At 50.7% G+C, this 18,845-nt stretch overlaps 5 protein-coding genes and 3 non-coding genes across 8 annotated transcripts; 6 read left to right on the forward strand and 2 right to left on the reverse strand.

The window, feature by feature from the left end:
* The first annotated feature begins 173 nt into the window (after positions 1-173).
* On the forward strand, positions 174-2,015 carry NCU09402 (hypothetical protein). The gene is made up of 2 exons (XM_953652.3): positions 174-1,615; positions 1,674-2,015. The coding sequence occupies exons 1-2, from the start codon at positions 347-349 to the stop codon at positions 1,827-1,829; spliced, it is 1,425 nt and encodes a 474-aa protein (XP_958745.1). The 5' UTR covers positions 174-346; the 3' UTR covers positions 1,830-2,015.
* A 19-nt stretch (positions 2,016-2,034) lies between these two features.
* On the reverse strand, positions 2,035-5,369 carry NCU09401 (hypothetical protein). The gene has a single exon (XM_953651.3). It carries the CDS (start codon positions 5,022-5,024, stop codon positions 2,295-2,297), a length of 2,730 nt encoding a protein of 909 aa, XP_958744.3. The 5' UTR covers positions 5,025-5,369; the 3' UTR covers positions 2,035-2,294.
* Positions 5,370-5,865: 496 nt separating this feature from the next.
* Positions 5,866-7,646, forward strand: NCU09400 (hypothetical protein). The gene is made up of 2 exons (XM_953650.3): positions 5,866-6,774; positions 7,037-7,646. The coding sequence occupies exons 1-2, from the start codon at positions 6,194-6,196 to the stop codon at positions 7,302-7,304; spliced, it is 849 nt and encodes a 282-aa protein (XP_958743.1). The 5' UTR covers positions 5,866-6,193; the 3' UTR covers positions 7,305-7,646.
* A 2,932-nt stretch (positions 7,647-10,578) lies between these two features.
* Positions 10,579-10,685, forward strand: NCU15339. The gene has a single exon. It is a non-coding gene; the product is annotated as a tRNA-Leu (tRNA).
* A 569-nt stretch (positions 10,686-11,254) lies between these two features.
* On the forward strand, positions 11,255-11,326 carry NCU15338. The gene has a single exon. It is a non-coding gene; the product is annotated as a tRNA-Met (tRNA).
* Positions 11,327-11,575: 249 nt separating this feature from the next.
* NCU14157 lies at positions 11,576-12,848 on the forward strand. The gene has a single exon (XR_897999.1). It is a non-coding gene; the product is annotated as a ncrg130 (non-coding RNA).
* A 124-nt stretch (positions 12,849-12,972) lies between these two features.
* NCU10896 (hypothetical protein) lies at positions 12,973-15,092 on the reverse strand (the record flags this gene model as incomplete). The annotated part of the gene is made up of 6 exons (XM_001727950.1): positions 12,973-13,127; positions 13,270-13,503; positions 13,724-13,960; positions 14,408-14,550; positions 14,677-14,864; positions 14,952-15,092. The coding sequence occupies 6 exons, from the start codon at positions 15,090-15,092 to the stop codon at positions 12,973-12,975; spliced, it is 1,098 nt and encodes a 365-aa protein (XP_001728002.1).
* A 1,528-nt stretch (positions 15,093-16,620) lies between these two features.
* NCU09396 (hypothetical protein) lies at positions 16,621-17,167 on the forward strand (the record flags this gene model as incomplete). Its single annotated transcript, XM_953646.1, has 2 exons — positions 16,621-16,682; positions 16,897-17,167. 2 exons carry the CDS (start codon positions 16,621-16,623, stop codon positions 17,165-17,167), a joined length of 333 nt encoding a protein of 110 aa, XP_958739.1.
* Positions 17,168-18,845: the final 1,678 nt, after the last annotated feature.

Consider the following 18,845-nt stretch of genomic DNA (forward strand, 5'->3'; position numbering starts at 1 on the left):
TGGGATATGGTGTTAAATTGTCGGAATGTCAGCATAGGAGCGGGCGTGGTGCGGGGAATCAAATGATCGCCCGTCGTACACGGAGACCGAGAAGGATCATCATAGTATATATTGTTGCCTGCTGGCCCTTGTCCCTGCCAAACAGAGTACACGTGTACTTACGTACCCAACGAATGCTATATAAACCACTTGAAGCCCATTCAAGTTTACCAAAAGGGAGTCAGCACATGTTGAACTCAAGCTCCGGACTAGACTAACTGAAAAATATATTAATCGAGAGGACAAAAAGACGACGAAAAAACCGTTGCGAATCCGCGCCTACCTACCTGGCAAGTAAATCTCAACCATGGCCTCCGCCAAATCCATCCTCGACCAAATCCTCCACCGCTACACCTTGCACCGGGACTCGCCTACTTCCTCCACAAAGGACAAACTCCACGGCGCCGCCTTCCTCGTCGTTGACAAATCCGGCCCCATCTACGCCGGCGCAGCCGGCCACACCTCCCTCCCCATCAATGCCTCGACCCCGGCCTTCTCAACCGACTCCTTCCTCTGGGTCGCCTCCCTCACCAAGCTCCTCACCACCATTTGCCTGATGCAACTCGTCCAGCAAGGCAAGCTTCATCTGGACGAGGACGTCCGTGAAAAGTTGCCGGAAATGACCAAATGGGGAATCTTGCGGGGTTTTGAGGAGGAACATAAAGAGGGAAAAGCGATACTGGAAGAGATCACCAAGCCAATCACTGCCCGCCAGTTACTTACGCACTCTGTCGGTTTATCTTATGACTTGGGCCATCCGCTGCTGGAGCGGTGGGCGAAAGAAGTCGGCAAAAAGGGAAACACAAACTCGATGACGGTGGAAGGGTGGACGACTCCCCTTTTGTTTCCTCCCGGCGATGGGTGGGTATACGGCACGGGATTGGATTGGGCAGGCGTTTTGTTGGAGCGGGTTTTGGCCTCCTCCTCCTCCTCCTCTTCCTCCTCCTCCTCCTCCTCCTCCTGTCCTAAAAATGAAGAAGGTGAGATGACAACGACGACGACGACGACGACGACGACGACGACGACGCTGGGACAGTACATGCGCGAGAACATCTTTGAGCCGTTGGGGATGGAGTGCTCAACTCTGAAACCGGCTGCTGAACTCCTGGAAAACCCGGAAAAGAGGATCAAAGACAAGTTGGTCCACATGACGCTGAGGGATGCAAAGACGGGCGAGCTGTCGCTGGGAGAATTGCCAATCTCAACAGCATGGGATCCCAAGGCGGAGAGCGGGGGTGCGGGGTTGTGGACTACGGCGGAGGAGTATGGGAAGGTTTTGGCGGCGGTGTTGAGGGCTGCTTCGGGCTCAGAGGAGGAGGAGAAGGGGGAGAGGGAGGGGGAGCTGGGGCTCACGAAGGAGACGGTTGATCAGATGTTTAGTCCGCAGTTGAACGAGAAGGGCCTGGAAATGATCAAGGAGATGGGGAGGGCGTTCCATGCGGGCATCATGCCTGAGTTTCCGGAAGGGTTCGACGCGGTCGATCATGGCTTGGGCGGACTGCTGAATATGGAGGATGTGGAGGGCAAGAGGAGGAAGGGAAGTATGATGTGGCATGGATACTGCAATTCGCATTGGGTAAGTTTGTCCCACTCTGATACTATCATGGACTGACGGCTAACGTTTTGATATGCAGTGGATTGATCGCGAAACGGGCATTGGTGCATGCCTCCTAGTTGAACAGTTTCCCTTTGCCGACCCGGTGGTCATCCAGCTGTACAATGACCTCGAGCGGGCCGTTTATGGGGAGCTGGTCCCCGAGTGGAAGAAGGCGACGGCTGCTGTTGTCTAGTTGTCATGCTATCCAGAAATTGGCCGTCTTCTGGCTATAAGTTACATCCACAGGGAACCCTGGGTTCCTGGGGATAAAATCAGGCGCTTGAGAGTCAATAGTTGGAAATGTCTCCAAATAGGGTTCAAGGAAAAATGTGACACCCTTTTTTCAAGGGCAAAAGAACTTTGGCCCCAAACACTCGCATGATGCTGAAATACCTAGACGATAGGCTTAGTTATAATCTTCAAAGGAGATCAGTTGTATTAGCAAGAAGATGTATTACAAAGTATTGTTGATGATGATGAAGGTATGCCAACATTAAAAAATGTTTTATCCAGAATAAAAACCTTTTATAACCGCATAAAAAACTGCCTCTAGTTCCCTCAGGCTGGCTGGAACCTGGTATTCCGTCTATGGATGACAAGAAGTAGTAGATCTCTGATTCAACCCCTTAAGCAGTCCTTCAGGAAATCCACTGTTAGTCTATTGCCTACAAACTTCTTCAGTAGCTGCACTAGTATCGCTACTAGTAGCCGATTCCATTTGCGTCAGAAACTCCCTGCAACCGTCGACAAGCTTGCTGATTATCTCAGACTCTTTGCCGTTGCCAGCCTCTGCAACAGCCTTCAAATCTTCGCCCAAATAAGTGGGCAGTTTATCCAGCCTCGCGGGCGGATGACCTTCACCTCCCTTGTAGTTAACCCGTTGTTGCATTTCGGGCCCAAAGGCATCCATGACTTCTTCCAAGAACAATGTCGCCTCGTCAAACAGTTGCAAATAGTCAAGCTGGAGGAGACCTTCCAAAAGCGTCTGGACAGAGTCATCGACCAGCTGCAGCATCTCGATAGGCGACAGCTTCGACAGAACCGCTTTGCGACGCAGATACTCCTCGCTCTTCTCGTCCAATTTGGGTGGCGCAACTGAATAGGCGCCTGTCGTCGTGCCGTTAACGTCTTCTCCGTCCAATAACCCATTCGACTCCCGAGTAGAACCAACGAGGGTACGTGGAGTTCCTCGGTATCGTTCGAGCTGGAGTCGATGCATGGCCAGATGCTCCATGTAGGCAATCTCGTTGTAAGAGTCTTCTTCGGCAAAACCATAGCGATAATACAGAGTTCTTCGAATCTTGACAGACTGGGCAAAACCAGACCTGCTTGCAAGATCGGGAGGGCCGTCCCAGCCTACCGGGGGCTTGATCGCCAGTTGGTAGTTGTGGATAATAGCGACAGGGTCCTTCACTCCAAGGAAGCCGCTCTTGAATATGCTGTCATCGAGGTAGGTTTCGTTAAGCTTGAACATGTTGTCCCACACAGCCAAGGTTGGATCGGCAGCACGCGCCGCATGGTATAAGTAGGCCGCAGCCTCGAGAACGTAGGTGAAGGCGGCAAACTGATGGCCCATTTCGCTATGCACAAGCCTTGCGCGGAAGTCCAGGAGGCCGGCCCAGACTGGTTCATTCTTGAGGAGGAAGAACTCCTCTGGGTCTTCCGCAATCCCTATTTGTCGGAAACGGAGCAGCTTGTCTTCGTAGGTAAAGTCCTCGAGCAGGAACTCGGTGGTGTCCTGGATACGCTCCCTGTACTCCCACTTGAATGCCTTATCTTTGCTTACACTGTTGGGATCGTGGAGGCGAAGCGCATCCACCACTCTCTGGCCCGTCTTTTGCATTTCGTTAAAGGGATTGATGACTTCCTCCTCCATGATATGGCGGATATCAACCCACAGGTGAAAGGAGAAGATGAGGGAAGACGTTATAGCATGCCTCTTGAGCGCTTCCTGCCAGTCTAGCAGCAGTAGTGGTTCGGCTGGGAGTTTGGGGGGGACCTGCCCATTTTTCTTGAGGGCCTTTAACAAAGAACCCTCTGTGATCATTTGGAAGCTGATTGTGTTTTCGAAATCCTGCCAGGTCTTCATGTTATGTGCGCCATAAACAACCCTTTTCCGGGCTGAAGGTGGCAGCATGGGAACCTTGCCAGGAGGCACGTTCTTCAGGGTTCGGTATATGGTACAGTAGGACAAGAACCCTAACCAATCTGCCTCGTCTCTCCAGAGACGCTCGTCGTGTTCCTCCTGGCTCAGACCATCGTACGAGTCGTAATCAATGTGCTCAATGCCAATTTGGATGAAGAGCATATCCATCATGAAGGTGTACTGGGTAAGCTCGGGATGGAACTTGAGCGCCTTCATCAGGTCCCACTCCAGCATGTGGAATAGCTCGAAGGCGGCGTTGGTAATGACGGCCAAGGTGTTGAGATGGACGGACCGGTCATACCAGTAGTCACACCATCGTTCCTGGACGTAGTTTCGGATGGTGTTGAAGTCTTCGAAGAAGCAGTAAACCATCATGTAGAAGTCGAACTCGTCGTCCTCGTCGTCCTCATCTGCCGAGGGCAGGCCCCAATCGAACGTGTCCAGCCACGAAGTATCGTCATTATTGTCTGTCGTGGAGGGGCGCGGGGATACCTTTGTCTCGTTGTGGCGTTCTTTACGGGGCTTCTTCTTTTTGCTCTTGTGTGATTTTTTGGACCTTGTGGATTTTCGGTCGTCTTCGGACGGTGAATCGCCTTCGTTGTCATCTTCGGCTGCGTCGGGGGACGTCTGGACTTCGAGATGAGTAAACATGTTGATAAGATCGGACAGGCCCATTGGGTTTTTCTCGTCAGGCTTCTCGTTTTTGGTGACCTTGCGGCGAGCCGAGGTCAGGGCTTCGAACTTGGCGAGGATTCGTTCGAGGACGTTGATGATGTGGGCGTGGGTCTGGTTGCTTTCCTGGAGCTTTCGGTCGGCGGGTCGCTTGGCGGCGGCGCCACTAAAGAACTTGAAGCTTTTCTTGCGCAGGTTGACGACATCGCGGAGGATGTTGACGGCGGCATCGGGGATCTGCTCGGGCTCAGCGTTTTGGGCGATCTTGAGAGCGAGAACCTCGAGTTCAGTCCAATGGACGGATTTGGCGCTTTCGATGTTGGTCTCGAGGCGGGGGTCGGCGAGAGGAGTGACTGTGGCTTTGGCTCGAGCTTTTTTCTGCCGTCGCGACTCCTTTCCAGGCGCCGGAGCTGTCTCGACGACTTCGGTCTGAACTTCTGGAGCGGCGCCATTCGGTTTTCGGGACACGACCTTGTCGGCGGTTTGCTTGACCCAGCTGGTGAATTGGGCCTGGGCAAGCTTGTAACGAGCCCATGTACCGCGGCCCACGCGATTCTCGGTCGATTCCATGGCTCAGTGAAGAGCTACTCTGGTGGTGGGCGTGTTTGCGTGTGTCGACTTCAGATGAATTCGTTTCTGTTGGGATGGGTTGTCTGGTGTCACTCAAGTCGGTGCAAGAAGTAGGTAGCTTCGGCACCAATCGAATGCTCGTACAGTGTAAAAGTAAAACAGACACGCTATGGCCAATACCTGACATTACACCTTCGTGCTGGCTATACCTACTATTATGACGTATCCAACTGTCGGTTATCTCTTCAAACTTGATGTCCAAGCAATTCTTCTGGGGAAGAATCTTTAGGAATTTCTGGCCGTTTGTTTTTGGATCTTTGTGGTCCCTATCACCGTTTAACAACGGCCTTTTCTAGCTAAACGAAGCGAGCCGTGTTGAACTGTCATGTTCGGTTTGTCGAACGACGTGACGGGAAGACGCGACCCGAATTATTCGACTGTGTTCGATGCCAATTCGATCATGATTGTGTGGGGCCTTACAACTGCGGGACAGTCAGACTCAGGCTAGGCTTGGCATCAAACAATCACTTCGCGCGCTGGAACCATATCCGTACAAGTCATCGTTATGAGAACGACAACGAGAGCTCATAACCACCTTCAATGAAGCAATCAATTCACGCTAGGTTGCGGAGGTGACATGTACCTTGATTCCACACAGTCGGATTGAATGGAATCGAACACAGACGGATTATCCAAACGTGCCAAAAAAAAGAAAAAGCGGGGAGCTCCCCCTGCGCCCTGCAAGTGGCCTGTGCTCTTGGCGGGGTTACTATGTACTTTAGCATCCCCTCGTCGACTTGAATGGTACATCAAGACCAGTGGTACCTACCAAGGCAGACAAAACAACACCTACATAACAGTAACTTGCAGACAAACGTCGAGAGTCACACTGACTTGTCCGTTGGTATATGAGCACAACCTGTTGCTGTCATGGGTGTCCGCTTCAAGGTCCAAAGCCCATGATGAGCTGGGCTTTATAAAAGAACTGAAATCGAGGAAGGCATGTACCACTAATGCACGAGTCTCGCCATGGGCATCAGGGGCGGCGTCAGCCCGGTTCTTCACCTGTTGCACAACCTCAGCTTTCTCTCACACACTCTCTCTCTCTCACCATCTATTGTCTACACAGATACATCCATCAACATCCTTCACTTTGATCGCCAACCCAAATGGGCTCCAACGATGTGCCGCCCGCCCATTGCCCTTCATGGGTAGTCCCCACGAGTACCGCTCTGCTCGGCATTGGCGTGCTGTTCTGGGACGCGACCTATATCCTCATGACGCGGCGCGCTTTAGCCACCAAAACCTACGGCATGCCGCTCCTGGCTCTCGCCCTCAACGTTTCGTGGGAGCTCGTATATGCCTTTTACGTTAGCGAGATGATACTGGAGAAACTGGGCTTTGCCTTCTGGCTCTTGCTGGACATTGGCCTCATCTACACCACCGTCCGCTTCGGTCCCGAGGCCTGGCGTCACACAAACCCATGGGTAGGCCGGAATATCGGCTGGCTTTTTGCCCTTATGACCGCCGTTGGATGCGTGGGCCACTACGCCTTTGCTGCCTGGTGGATGTCCGAGCCTCACCGCGGTTCCGGCGATAAGACGGGCAAGTTCTGGGCGGGCCAGGATGCGTATGATGCCACCGAAGTGGCCTTTTGGTCTGCCGCCGTCTGTCAACTTGCCGGCAGCGCGGGAAGTCTCGCCATGCTCATAACCCGGGGTCATTCTGGGGGAACAAGCTATCTAATTTGGTAGGTTCCAACACTTCCATTGCTTTCTCCTTCTCCGTGGGTATCCATCCGTACATGGCAAAGGCAGACAAGTCCGCGATTCGGAATCGGGTTCGACCAAGGCGGTATCGTCCCCGCTGAGACAGGAACCGTTTCGCAAACATTTGCGAGTTTGACAAGCGGCCATCGTTTCACATACAATGCCACAAACGCGCTTTGTGCTCAGAAAGACCCATCGCAATCACGGACATCTTCAAGCAAATATCACTAACAAGTACGCCAGGCTATGTCGAGCACTCGGCACACTGACCGGTTTGGTGTTTGCCAACGTCTTCCTCTGGTGGTTCTGGCCAGAAGCTCATGGCTTCGTCTTCAGCCCCTTTGCCATATTCTTATGGGGAACTTCTCTCGTGTGCGATATCTTGTATCCTTTCGTACTGTGGCAGGTCCGCCGGTCTGAGGTTTTGCTTTCAGACGGTACGCTCGCCATGTCAAGTGCTGGTCAGGCCACCTTAGCAGCCCCCGGGAACCACGAGAAGAAGAAGCAATAAGGTCTTCGCGTCTGCAAGCACTTTTCCCCCTAGATCCTAGAATGTTTCTCTGCTTGAGACTTTCTCGCCTCCAAGCTGCATATATCTTTCATCATATGCTTCCTCTATGGTTGTCGTCGGTCTTAGGACTCTCGTTGCGTGCATGGTGGTACCTAGATGGCCCATACAAATTCAGCTTTGCATGCAACAAGAGGACAGCCGATAGTGGCATACATGGTTACTAATGTATATAGCCCTATACACAGTGTGTTTCATATGCCATCTTGGCAGGAACTGTTGTTGCATTCTATCAATCAGGAATCAGCTCCCGTAGGGCAGGGACAAGTTGACGGTCAACCAGCATCGAATGGTACATGAACGCGTCAAAGTGAAACAACCGCCTGCATGAACGACCGAGACAAGCATCATGTTTGCACTTTGGGTCAGCTCCCACCATTCCACTCCTGTCCTCGAGCAGGCAAAACGGAGCTGAAGCAGGGAATATCGTCCAGTCAGTTCTTTGAGCAACCATTTTGGGCACCCTGTATCGGTGAGAAGGGTCCGAGGTACTAGTACACGAGCCTGGACCCCAGCATTGGGATTTCCTCGACGACTTGACAGGTCGCAATGGGTGGTCGTGATCGCTCACATGATCGTTAACACCATGCTAGAGATTCACACAGGCTCAGCTGCACGCCACGGGATACCAGAAAGCAAGCATCTGGGGAACCCCTGGGACAACAGACGGGGACTCGGACAGATTGTCCATGGTCACTACGCTTGTATCTCTCGGAAGGCCCATCCGAGACATCAAGGGTCCTTTCCCCCTTCAATTCCTCAATTTTACCGACGAGTGTCCTTCTGGTTCAAACCGTCGGCGATTTCTTCGCTTGTTCCTTCCATTCGCCAGGTAGCCTGATTGGTGACCGACCGAATGACCTATCAACCGCCTTAACCGTACAGCTCATACAGTCCGACACTAGTAACCCACACTCACCTTGCTCGTGGCCATGCAATGGAAACAGTATCAGAAGGACTGGGAACTTGCAACGGATTGTGGGAGGTTTATGGTATCCCCTACACGGGCAGATCTCAACGGACTCGACTGTGCGCAGTAATGTGATTCACTAGACCCTACATACTGGGTACCATCACAGAGCGGGCTGTCATGTCCTGACACTTGTCAAACGTGATGTGATCACCTTCCTCGCATACAATTTTTGGTTCCTATCTGCTCTACCACACAGTCCTTCCTCTTTGAACCATTCCTGACCAACAGCAAACTTTGCTTCTCATTGCCCTTCGCAAGACCATCCCAGACTTGGAATGGATTGCCCGCGCTTGCGCGTCTAACTATAGATTTAGACTTCCGAAGCCATTCCATATCACATTTAGTGCAGCCCAGTGTGACTAGAGGTAGGTTACATATCACATTTCCCATCTACACCTTTGCCCCGCAACTCATTATTGGACGCCGTACCTGGCCGCACTTGTCTCGGACGTAGCTGGTGCCGGGCGATCTCGATCATGGATATGGAATCAATGGACGCTAGGGGAGTTTTATCCGTTTCCTTCTAAGCTTCTGTTCCCCCCAGAGACAGTGCAGTCGATCAAGGTATCAATCAGTCTTGGAAGTAGCTATACTTTTGCATTTCACAATAAAGCTGTCAAACGAAGCAGCAAGCAACAATCACAAGCAACATGCAATTCCTCTAACAGCTTCTCTATATACCTACATTGAGCTGGCCCTAAGAAAGTCCTGTTAGCGCGTTAGTGATCTTCGCGGGCGGTTCCCATGCGAAGCCCCACTCGCACTAACGATGGTTACTGCACGAACCGTATGCTCCGCACAACGCGCGCCAAGGAAATTGCTAGGCCTAATAGTTTGTATATGTAGAGGTATATAAGAAGTTAAGGGCTGCCCGACCTCAAACTCTGGTACGCTGTAAGTGAAGGGGGGGGGGTCTCTCGGATGGCGCAGGGCAGCCCCCTGGCAGAAAAAGAAAGGAAATGGGAATAGTAACGATTGAGAACTAATTTACAAATATAGCCTTTTCAACCTTTCGATCGCCTACAGGTTTGGAAGGGTACCTAGGTAGGTAAAGCACCTCAATGTGGCTCTACATGGGCCACAACCCCAGACTCCATCCAGCCTTACAGCCCCTCACGAACGCGCAGCGGCGAAGCCGCCCCGAACACTAGTGGAACAACATCAACCTCTAGACTTCAATAGTAACAGTTAACTCTGTGATGAACATCTCACCATCGATTACAAGCGAGCGGAAGTATTGAGAGTACTCGGAAAATTCATGTCATGACTCTCGAAGTTTGTCTGTCTGCCTGGTGCTTGAGTGTGTGTGTGTGCAAGGTGAGTACCTATCCCTCTTGAAGTCTGGGTCACGGCGGCTGATCACATGAGAGTTTGCACATGCGGTCAGTCCGCTTGGTGGCTCGGGTGCCTCATTCCTAAACCCCAGTCCGACAGTGCCTTGTACGACAAGGGACAGAAGCGATGCATTTCAGGTACTACTAGTCTTGTGTAGAGAACAGTAGCAAGGCTCCAAGGGGTACGTGGGGAATGCTTGCTTTTGTTTCTTCGGACGTCTCCTCCGGGTCTCCGATCGCAGTATCTAATTTCCTATTCGTCCACTCACCGACACTAAGATCTGTACATCTGAGACCTCGCCGTCGCCGTCGCCGAATTCCTTGCCCTGCAGGGACTATCGCTAAATTGGACCCTTTACCTAGGGGACTAGCGTACACAGTAAGCTTCGAAAAAGAAAGAAACAACGGAACAAGAAAAAAAAAGAAAAGAAAAGAAAAGAAAAGAAAACGTAAGTAGAAGAAGTAGAGGTACTCGACGATCTGTTCAAGACCCCTAGAGACGGCGAGAACTGAAAAGCACCGGATCACCTATGCAGGTGACTGCTCATAAACCAGTGAACCCTAGATCGACAGAGATCTCCCCATTTCTTTCGGACCTCTCAACCGATATGGTTCTGATTTACCTAGCTGAAAGTCTAGAACTTGAACTAGTCAGGTGGTAGGTACAGTTTCTTTCTGTCAGTCGCCGGGAAAGTATCAGAAACCTACATCCACCGTAGTAGCTAAGTTCGACGGTGAGGCTAGCTAGATGCTTGTAATACACTGTCAATGCTAGTAGGTATCATAGTCACTACTACTGAATACATACACAGGACAAGTTTTGACTCGCCGGGTATTGACTAACTGACAAACACTTTCAGCTCGTAGTTATAAGGCTCACTACAGCTATGGATTCATCATGTTACCCAAAGGCAAGATGGCCGAGCGGTCTAAGGCGCCACGTTAAGGTTAACCTTTAATCCTCATCTGAGAAATCCGTGGTCCGAAAGGGCGTGGGTTCGAATCCCACTCTTGTCAATCACATATACTTGTTCGTATCCATCTTCGCTCAGGTGGATCTTTCACTTTTTTTGATTTTTCTGCGGTGGTCTGGATGATAGCCGGGATACCGCTGTTGGGGCTGGTAGCGGGAAAAACTAAGAGATGTCGAAAGTCGCCCAGATGGCGTTCTCCCTTTTTGGCTGGCTCTGTCTTGCATTACATAGTGATTATGTACAAAGATGAAATGATACTATATCCGCATTGGACTTGTAGCCCCCCTACTGGAGAGTGTATGCTTAGCGATTTATAGCTTGCTACTGCTGAACATTAATGTACCAAACAATGCTGGGTTTCGTCCAGCCACTAGACAAACGGGCAGCGAGGCCTGAAGACACATGTTGAATGAAGCCTGGGTGTGAAACAACTACGTTGTCTTCTCTGGCATGGATACTTGATTCGGTCATTATGTGTCGGTATACACGGAAGGCAGATTGTTCAAGCGTTGTAGCGCACGCAAACGGTTGTCCATAGCACTGATGCACCGCAGCCTTCTTTGGCGTTTATGACGACCTGCATCGACCCTCGAACTCAACAACAAGTAAACAAGCTGCATGGCGCAGCGGAAGCGCGCCGGGCTCATAACCCGGAGGTCACTCGATCGAAACGAGTTGCAGCTACTCAACATTTTCTTTTTTTGTGATCTTTCTCGCTTTTCACTTTCCTGCGTTGATTTTTTTTTCTTTTAGTGTTTCTTTGTAATACATACCTAGGTTTGTGGGGTTTCTGATATGTAAGCCGAAGTGGACCAAATAATGCTCCGGGCTTGGTTCCTCCGCCCAAGGTCTCCACTACCGCCCGGTCCGCTCCCGCTCCGGGAGTCCGGGTCCGGCTTTGTGACTTGTAGCTTGGCTGGTCATCTCGAGCGTCGTCCTTGTTGTTGACTGCTGTAAAGACAACGCGGGTTTGTGATAACTACCTATGTTATACCTACGTACCTAACCTTGCTTACATCCCTAGCTCTTTCTATGTTAATTAGTTGGCAGTTGTTGTGCTCATTTCAGATGAGTCGTACAATCTACATGTATAAATTCCTATTGAGGTTTTTGTCTTGACCCCCAAACTTCAGTTGCTAACCATCGTGGTTACCTATGCTGTACCATCGTTTAATATTTAGTGTCATGGCTATGGACACAGTTATACCTTACTTTCACCTTCACGAACTCGCTTATCAGGACAATGCGCGCAGGGGATGGGATTTGACGGGGGAAGGAGCAGCGTGTAAGCCACTGCTGAGTAAGCCACCCGTTGACCTCTTCTCCTTTTTTTTTTTTTCATTTAATGTGGGATAACGATGGTGGTATCCCCATTGATGCTTTTAGAGGCAGGCTATCATCAGCAAATTCAGGATGGGGCTTAGGATCAGGATTATCTGTTTGTAAGCGGATGTCATCTGTTGGTGGGGGATGTAGAGCTGCAAACGTTCAATTCTTCACATGCATCTTACCCCCCACGCACAACCCAAACAAAACACATCCCACTCCCGTCATTGATGCTGATCATTCTGCTTACACCCTTCTTCATGTTTGATCATGAGTGCGGTCCTTTCTATGACCATCCGAAGCCCCCCGGAAATGGCAATGCCGACCATCGTGTATAATATTGCAGCAGGGTCGCTGATGTCATATGTCAGACGGGATTTTCCGAAAAGAAAACCTTCTCTGAAGCTTACAAAGTTGTTTGTAACCGGCGTCTCTGGTCAAGGGTCTGCTAAGACTTGTACAATATCAAGCTGACATCAGACGGGACGCGCGGGGGAAGGACATTGAGAGAAGCTTGTTACATGGTGGCTGGCAGTATAAGCAGATCAAAAAGTCAGAGTCAGTTATGACATATGGCGGGTGGTTTGCAAAGTGATTGTCTTGCTGGTTTATCAGTGAGCACTGAAGCAGTCTGAGATAAGATTAGTATGGTAGGGCTTTGTTCAGGAACCACGGTCAAGAAAGGAAGGAGCACAGAAGCAACTATAACACAACTGTTCTGGAAGAAAGCTCGACTAGGATGCGCTGAAGGCGGCAGAAGGGGCACTCGTGCCTTGCCCTGTACATCGACAAGTTTGTGATAGAAACAGTGAGTTGCCCCGTTTCCTTATGCTCCGTTTTTGACAAATGAGCCTGAAAACGTCGGGAGCCAGATAAGAGCACCTCCATAGCTTATCATATATCATCGCCGCACGGACGGGGCCATGGTCTGTCCTGGCTGGGAGGTACACGTCGTACCCAAAAGAAATTCTGTGTAACCCCAACCGAGTCTTAGGACAGATCTGTTATAACTCGGTGAGCCGGCCAGATGGTAAGACCCATGGAAGACTGTATGCTCGATGAAACTGTGGGGTCTTATAGGGCCGCATTAACGACCAGGAAGGAGGTCGGGACTTTGCCAAATGAAACCCCAGAAAGTTCCATGACATGAAGGTACACGCTGCCACGTGGTGAGAGGTAGCTAGTTCGATGACTGAGACACGTGCGGAATAACGATCGAATGTCTGGCTTCGGATTATAGTATCTGATGAGGGATCTTCACATGCTCACTCGGTTGAAATAGATATTCCAGATGTACTTACCGAGTTGAATAGTTGTCTGGATAGACATATGACGAAAATACGACTGAACCCATAGTCGCGAAAATATGAAACGGTGCGGATCAACCGACATCATGTGAAAGATGTCATCGTTATGGGGAAATCTGGGGGCTGATTCGAATGTCCCATGAGGGTCGAATTTGTGCATACCAACTTTCAAGCCCGGCTGTTTTGGGTCAATGCACCGGATCCTCGAGCCGAAGCTCGTTTGGATTTCTGGTCGAGATGCAGCGTAGGCTACCGTCAACCCGTCACTTCAAGTGCCGGCGCTGCCTCCTTTCTGGTCATTAGTTCTCCCGGAGAACAACACTCTCCACCAACGAACCTTGGTAGAAGTTGTCCCTTTTGGGCGGCTGGCATGCTGTGCCGAGCGATCTGCGCGCCATGCTATAGCTGATACATACAGCGATACAGCCACATGGCAGGGTACACACACGTACGTAAGCTGCCGTAGCTATGCGTGGAGCCTGCAATCTTCTGGGTAGGCGACTCTTGTGGGTTAGGGGAGAGTTTGTGGCGTGTAGGCGGTTGAACATGTACAGAAGCCATTCAGCACCAAATGGCCTTGGAGTTGGAAACCACCGCCAAGCCATGTGTAATGCCCGACTGCTAGACTCGGGTTTTCGGAAACCATCGATCAAGGCTGACAGGACCGTTGAAGCGTTGATACATGCTGTATTTATGTAGAGCCATGAAGCCGGAAATTAGGACTTCGGGTGGACGGACCGTCAAAGGATCGGGTGCCCCGATGTCAACGGCGGTGGTGCAACATGGGTGTGCCGAGCCTGCCCGTGTCCCGACATGTCTCTCCAACGGCTCCCCTAAACTTGGCCTGAACTTGCTGGGCCCTGCAGGGAAGAACCGGACCATAAACGTACCTATGCCATCCATATGCAGCCCTCAGAGACCCAGGTTGGAGAGAAGGTCAAGTCGCAGAAATCCCATGGAACAGTTAGTCTTGGCGTAAGGTACCTCTAGTGGCTGTGGTGAGGCCGCTATTCAATCAGCCTTGGGTGTTATTTTAGATCCCTAACTCCCGTCCGGGCACCCTTATCACACTGATTCATCAGCATCTTTTTTTCATTTCTGACATTTCCTCATTGCCGATACCCTAGCTTACTGACCATGGACACACACACATACGGCAGACTCAGACCGGTGAAAAGAGCTAAGGCCTTTACGGTGTTCAACACTCGGACGGGGTGGGGGTAGTATTGTGCCATTGACCAGGATTCAATGCCATCCACGGCCCGGAGTACAAAGCTGGCCATGTACTGGTACTTGATTTCCAACTTCAACACATGTTGGGCGAGCGAAGCGGGTGATGGCCCTCGGTGGCTCTGCTGGCATCCGACCCGATACAAGAAAAAGCTGGGAAGCCGGTCTTACTGAAATATCCAGAAAGAAACGGAGAGCTTCGGAATTGTTCCAGATTCTGCAATACGATAACTGCAGCTTGATGTCGCGAAGCACAAGGCGGTTTCTTGAGTGAGGTGTTGGTCGTTGAAAGGTGCAGTGGGTACGATGTGGGCAATTGTAGAGGGGCACTTCCGTTCCACTTGTGGCAGCTGAAGTACCTAGGCAGATGCCCAGCAAATTACCCCGCCCGCTATCGCTAGGTACCTATGCGGCCCGCCTAGAGGTACATATGGAACCGGGCTTACCTTAGCTTGACGCTGCACTGCATCGTCCTCAAGGACATGAACTTCCATTCTCCTCATCCATGGCAGTGTCAAATTCGTTCGGACCTTGACGACAACCACATCCACGTCCACGTCCACGTCCATGACGGCGGCCATGGCCATGGCCTGTGCCTTCCCGCCTGCGGCTATCTGCGTTGATCTGGATCATAATGATATCCGACCCATCTGATCAACTATCGGATCTCGGCATCGCGTTCCAATTGACACACGTTGATGATGGGCAAACTGCATTGCATCCCCCTTCTGTGTAAGCCAGTTTGATCTTCAAACCACCCAAGAACTGCGCAGGCTGAAGGCATCGAATTCGAACTGTCATATCCCATCCCGGAAACATCACAGACACACCTCACCTTGCTGCCTCGACTTCGGCTGTGGGGCAAGGGAACGCCATACATCGAACCGACACATCGGCCGGGATCACGGGCTGCCCGCTTCTTCACACGCTTGAACATCCAACCTAAGGAATGGTGTGGCCGAGAGTGATTGACCATCATCACATTGTTTTTGTCCCACCACCATCATCTACGGCAGGAACCTGGCACTGGCGTCAAACCCAAATGCCACACGCCAGCCCAAACCATCTACCCGTCAAACACAAGCTTACAACACCCACTCGCCCTCGGATTTATTCTCCTAAATGGTCTGAGAGGGACAGCGAACGGCAGCGCAACGCCTGCAACTTGTTACTGCATCTACATTTCTGCGTATTATCTTGCGCCAGCAAGCATGGCGTCGGGCAAGCAGTTCAGATCACGCCTTGACTTGATACTGGCATCTCCTTTGACTCTGGCCTCGCAAACACAGCTACCACTGGCGGTTTCTTCGCCCACGTAGTGTTGGTGTCACGCGTTCAATAAGCCCTGTGGTGATTAACAGAGTGATGATTCCTCGCCCTTCTCGCGATCACCATAGCAACACAACGGCAAGCTTCACCAAAACAAACAGTTGACAAGTCGGCCCCCTTCTCCATTGACACAATTAAGCTTGCTTTCGACCGGCATTGTTTATCTTCTCCGGGTTGGCTGCCTTGTTATTTCTTCACCAGCAAGTTAACTCTTCCTATCTCTGCGTTCTCTCTTCTGACACGCAAACAAACGCCATCTCCTCAACACTCCTGACTTTCGATACCCTCTGGTGCACGCCACAACGACAGCCAGGCGTCCGTAATGCTGTGACAGGTATTAGGCCTTGCTGCCCAGTAACATCCACTGGCGCTTGCGAGATGCGCGTATCCTGTCGATCGATGGGCTTCAGCGATGGACATTAAAGCACTGTCCGGGATGTGCAACACTATTGCCCACGCACTTCCCAAAACCTCCAATGGCGTACGCATGGTGCCTGACAGTCACTACCACATGCGCACACAAGGACGAAAAGCCATCGGCCAAATATACCTAAGCCATCGATGTTCAGCGGATGCTTGTTTACTCGTCCCCTTTCTTCATGCCCAGTCATGAACCGGTGTTGCCTTTGGCGTGTTTCCACCATGGCTGGAACCCAAACAGGTTGAGCGTAGAAGAAGCCTATTGTTAGCAAAGATTGACAGCAAATTTGCGGCAAACCTGAATTTCTAGCCAGTCAGGTTGACCTCACTTTCTGTCACAAGACACAACACACACATGGCTTGAACATGAGCGTGGACAGCCCGGAAGCGGACACGGCCAAATTCCCACACATAGATGTGTTTGATAGGTAAGAGATACTACACAGTACTGCTTGAAAACCCATGGAAAAAGCAATGACGGATGAGGAGCCAACCACGGCATTTCGAGGTACAGGCATATCCTCTTCGACCCAATATACCCCCACACATCACCTACTCAAAATTTGCAAAATCACTGTGTTTGAGACCAAACTATTCAGCAGATGTCTGGTAGGCCGATGCAACTACACCCGTGTAGCACAGCGCACAGGGTAAAGCTGTAGCCAACGACCGTCTACATCCCGATATCGTGCTTGCGGCTACGGGAGGCTTTGCCAGCTTTCTTCCGGACCGGGCAAGCCTCCTTAAACCGCCTAGCTATCCCAGCTACGCCTACATTGTGCCAACAAAACAGGCCTCACACAGAGATGGGATTGCGTGGATAATACTACGGCTACCCGACAGACGTGTTACTTCATCTGTTCATACCCCTAGTCGTCACCGGCTTCCCAGCATCGTTCCACGACAGTCATAAGGCTGCGCATGTCCGTCCACACACCCAAGGTAAGACTTACATGGTCGTCGTCGGCGGGCTAATGCTTACCCAGTATGAGGCATTGTGATGATGACAAGTTACCTTAAACTGTTACACGCCCCAAAGGGCTGCATGACCGGTCGGCCGAGTTGATGAACCATCGGAGCACATGCTAATTGTTGACCTCCTTCCGACAGCCATCGGTTTTTCGTTTCCTACCAGATCATACCGGTATGCTGCCCTATGGGTTGATCCATATTCAATGGCAGGTTCTGGTGTCTGTAGTGTCACCCTGCAGTAACATGACCGGTTACAGGTAGCAGTCTCAACCTTGTATTTGCTGAAATTAAACAGCGATAGTCGGGAATCTCAACAAGACTGTTAATAAAAACTCATGGCATCGAAAGCATGTCAGGTACTTCGACACACAATCGAAAGATTCCCCCTTAAGCACTTACGGGGAAAAGAAAATAATGAACCCTTGCTAGACCGAGACAAAGCTTGAAGAGGTTCTACCGAACCGAACCGAACCGAACCGAGCCGTGACCGAACCGAGTAAGGCTTCATGTCTAGGTAGCCTCTGACAATTCCTAGGTGTATCTCAACAACATGACCACCAAAGATCCGTACCACCGAAGGAATCGAGATATTTTTCCATGTAATGTGTCTTACAACAACAAACAACATACCACTACTCTACGTACGCCTGAGAAATCAGCGCTAGGGGAAGAACTATGATAAGGATCGTACCACAGCGCCGCCAGACGGAATCATGATATTGACCCATGCTCGACTATTGCTAATACCTCCAATCTTATACGAGAAATGACCCAGGGATCACGATCATAATCCTACCTTGACTCTAGCGTATAAGCCTCACCACTACCACCACCACCACCACCACCACAGTGGCATACATACATACATAATCCCATTTGTTTACACTGTACGCTGTGCGTAATGTAATCCCCCATATCGCACGCATCCGACTCCCACTCCAACCGACCGACTCCATAACTCGGCCCTCCGTAACAACCCGCTTTCTCCCGCTTGCTTGCTCAATGGTCGCTACTGACCTGACCTGGGTTGCGCGCGTTGAATGAAACCCGCAATTCCGATCTCGATGCATGCGGTGCGATGATGATGAGGAAGGACGAAGTCTTTTCTTTTTGTGATGGCTTGCCTTGCCTTGCCTGACAGACAGACAGGACATATCCATTCGTAATCAATCCACTGATGTTGTTTTTTTTTCCGCGAATAATAAATCACAGTAAAAGGTAATCTCCCCTGCTTTCACTTGCACACTAAAACAAGACCGGGAAGCCAAATTTTTTTTCCATTTTCTTTTTCCATTCCATACACTAATGTACGTGACCACATACCTACTGCGTAGCTAGCCATCTTTAGCCAGACCTGTCTTCTTCTTCTTCTTCTTATCCTGCTTCTTCTTCTTCTCAAGAGTTATTGACGCCGTCAGCACCCCCCGTCACGCCATGACTCTCCCACGAGACCGGTTGGCCATCGGGGTCGCTCAGTTGAACTAAGCTATATGAAAGATGGTTTAGCAAGTGTATTTGCTACCATAGTATCCATATTGTCTAAGGTCTCTACACTGGGATGTTGTGTTTTCAAGAGTGGGAAGGGAAGAAACTCCCCTTATCCATTGCCGATCAAATCC

This window comes from Neurospora crassa, linkage group VII (genome assembly GCF_000182925.2).
Source record: "Neurospora crassa OR74A linkage group VII, whole genome shotgun sequence".
NCBI lineage: Eukaryota > Fungi > Ascomycota > Sordariomycetes > Sordariales > Sordariaceae > Neurospora > Neurospora crassa.